Raw genomic sequence first — 2,845 nt, forward strand, 5'->3', positions numbered from 1 at the left:
TTGTTAAACTTGACATCTTTAATTCAGCTTCAAATCTTTCTGCCCCTACTAAGCGCAGAATTAAGTACATGGCAGAGAGAGAGAGAGAGAGAGAGAGAGAAATAGATTAAAGAAAACTAACAGCTCAACTGCTTCTTAATTAGTATGGAGAGACACCAACATTAGCTGAAGCAAAGAATCCATCCTTCATCAGAACATCTTCTCCTTCCTACACAGACCCAAAAATAATTTAATGTCTGCTTTGCCATTCGACCTAGAGGAGGTGGAGGAGGAGAAAGGGGTGTGCTTGAGTTACCTGTTGGCGCACGTTAGTCTTCTTCACAGTCTGATCTGGCATGAGACCAAAGTGGATGTGGGGAAAGTGGGCCCACTGACATAATAAAAACAAAATACGATCAGAGAAATTAAGGACCGCGCACAGACTTAACTTATATTTTTAAATTAAAAAAAAAAAAGAGAAACCCTAATTTGGTAAAGTAACTAGAAACCCTAAATAATTTTCTTGGATCTCACATTCTTAGCAGCTGCACTAAAGGCTTCTCTGTGGCTTATATCAGGATTTCCAGCCTTGATGCGTTGGATCTCGTCCCTGCAGATTGTTGGTCGTCCATTAATATTTTTTTTTCAAATTTAGCAAATTTATAGGATAATCTGCGTAATATATATATATATATATATATATATATATATATATATATATATATATATATATATATATATATATATATATATATATATATATATATACATCCAAAGAGTCACAAAGCAAGCGAAATGTGAATGCTTTGAAATCATTACTCACTTGATGAAGCGATTGTACGCTGAGGGGACTCTCTGTCTCTTCTCCGGGGCTGGACATGGACAGAAGACAGACACAACACACAGAGATGTGTTAATATAACTTGGATAACTTTTAATGCTTTTTTTTTTCTTTTCTTTCTTTCTCTACTGTCACTTCTCATTGTCATTTCTATATCTCTCCCTGTCCATCCATCCGCCAAACATTCTTCGCTAACTACATTTCCGGGAGAAGGAAATGCACGATCATTCCATACCATCTACAATTCCGGGGGAGTATATGCTTTCAATTCATATTTATATGCATACAAACAAAAATGCAAAGCTAGCTCTCTGTGTTATCAGCTGTTGTGTGTTAAAAGAATAATGATTTATAAATGGGTTTGGTTAAAAAATGAGACCCACATGGGTTTTACTAGCTAGTGATTAAGGGTTTTGTTTAAAAAAAAAAAAAAAAAAAAATACTGATGCTTATCAAGTTTTAAATCCTGGGCAGCAGTATATATATATTTGTAGATACTAGGTTTGCTGTCAAGGATTTGCCTACTTAATGTAGTGATTGGAGGTCGAAGAATGAGAATGGAAGCCATAAGAGGGTTTCGTTTCTTATTAAAGTGACTAAGGTCCTTTTCCCCCCACCATCAAACATATAACCTCAAGACTGCTACGAGTGAACCAAAAGGGCTATTGATACGATTCTTTTCCCACTATCTCCCTTGATTCGCTAAGAAACCATTGACCACGCCAAAGAAAGAAATGGTTTCTATCTAAAGCAATACGTAAGAGATTCTTCGCAGAGAAAAAGCAAAGCCAAAAACAATGAATCTGTCATCTGATACAGTAGGTCTTGATTATTCTCCAAGATAATATATGACAATGACAAAGTGAAAGAAAATCGAATAAAATTTTGGCCTGAAAATTATCTAGAAAAGAAATTGAGAGAATAAAGAAATGAGGAAAAATGAGATGAATCTCACGTCTGTTGATAACTGGTGGCCTTGGAAGCTCATCATGAGTTACACCTCGAGCTGGAACGCTAAAATCATTCACATTGGTTTGATTGATCAAGAAGTTTGAAGATGGGTTCGGAATCTCATCCTGCAACAAAATCATCATCACGTACCACATATACATATCCCATGAATATGACATGATATTCTACAAAATCAAGGTCATTTACAAGTAAAGTAACTGAATTTATCTATTAAATTAGCAGGTCTAATTTTCATTGCATACCAGAAGATTGTGAGAAGGAGAGAAGAAACTGTGACCCAAGTGGAACTGATTAGCAGACGGCAAAATCAACCCACGCATGTTCACTGGGAGGAGGTTGGTGCAGTGACCGCATCGAACAGTAACAGTCTTAAATAGAGTGGTGCAAGGAACACTCACCTGCCATAAATCGAAGAAAGTGAGCAACAAAACAAGAAATGAAGAAAGAAAGCAAAGATACCTAATTGGGTGATCGAAGGACATGCAAAGAGGCAAGAAAGAGAGAAACGATGAAGACAGCATAGGATTAGTGATATTAATACCGCGAGAATAGTGTCGCAAATGTTGCAATGGACATAACAGAGCTGCTCGGAGGGAGGGAAGTGGTCCAATGAAAGTGTAGAAGAGGATGACATGGTGTTAATGATTCCCTTTTTAACTCTTTCAAAAATTGATTGATGATTGCTTTCTGGTTGATTGATTGATAAGATTGACAGCTTAACAACCACCTTGGTTCTGCCTTTTCTCTGGGTATGAAGGGCTGTGAAAGAAAGGTGATCAATTTCGTCCGGTAAATATAAGAGGTGCGGGTATGTAGGACAGAATACCCTTCTCTTCCCTCTGTTTATTGGTCTTGTTTATAGGTCACATCTCATATGCATATGTATGTATGCATAATTGATGCATATGATCTATATATGTACATGGCATGGCAATATCATATGCATAACACAGTGAGATGTTAAGCATAGGACAATTACATGTGTGGATGGCATTCCCAATGCAAGAGAGAGAGAGAGAGAGAGAGAGGCGGCAGATGTGGGGGAGAGGAGCT

General features: G+C 37.3%; 1 protein-coding gene across 1 annotated transcript; it reads right to left on the minus strand.

The window, feature by feature from the left end:
• LOC110631794 (axial regulator YABBY 1) lies at positions 1-2,623 on the minus strand. The gene is made up of 7 exons (XM_021779758.2): positions 2,334-2,623; positions 2,035-2,190; positions 1,776-1,896; positions 803-851; positions 514-589; positions 296-370; positions 1-208 (listed from the first exon to the last, which is right to left on the minus strand). The coding sequence occupies exons 1-7, from the start codon at positions 2,424-2,426 to the stop codon at positions 140-142; spliced, it is 639 nt and encodes a 212-aa protein (XP_021635450.1). The 5' UTR covers positions 2,427-2,623; the 3' UTR covers positions 1-139.
• Between the last annotated feature and the right edge of the window lie 222 nt (positions 2,624-2,845).

This window comes from Hevea brasiliensis, chromosome 16 (assembly GCF_030052815.1).
Source record: "Hevea brasiliensis isolate MT/VB/25A 57/8 chromosome 16, ASM3005281v1, whole genome shotgun sequence".
NCBI lineage: Eukaryota > Viridiplantae > Streptophyta > Magnoliopsida > Malpighiales > Euphorbiaceae > Hevea > Hevea brasiliensis.

What these genes read in the sequence shown, in the direction of transcription:
- LOC110631794 (XM_021779758.2), bottom strand. Translation starts at nt 2,426, where the DNA reads ATGTCATCCTCTTCTACACTTTCATTGGACCACTTCCCTCCCTCCGAG. An exon ending in TTTGCGACACTATTCTCGCG is followed by an intron (nt 2,191 to 2,333) that starts GTATTAATATCA and finishes GATTTATGGCAG; the next exon opens with GTGAGTGTTCCTTGCACCAC. An exon ending in CTCCTTCTCACAATCTTCTG is followed by an intron (nt 1,897 to 2,034) that starts GTATGCAATGAA and finishes ATTTTGTTGCAG; the next exon opens with GATGAGATTCCGAACCCATC.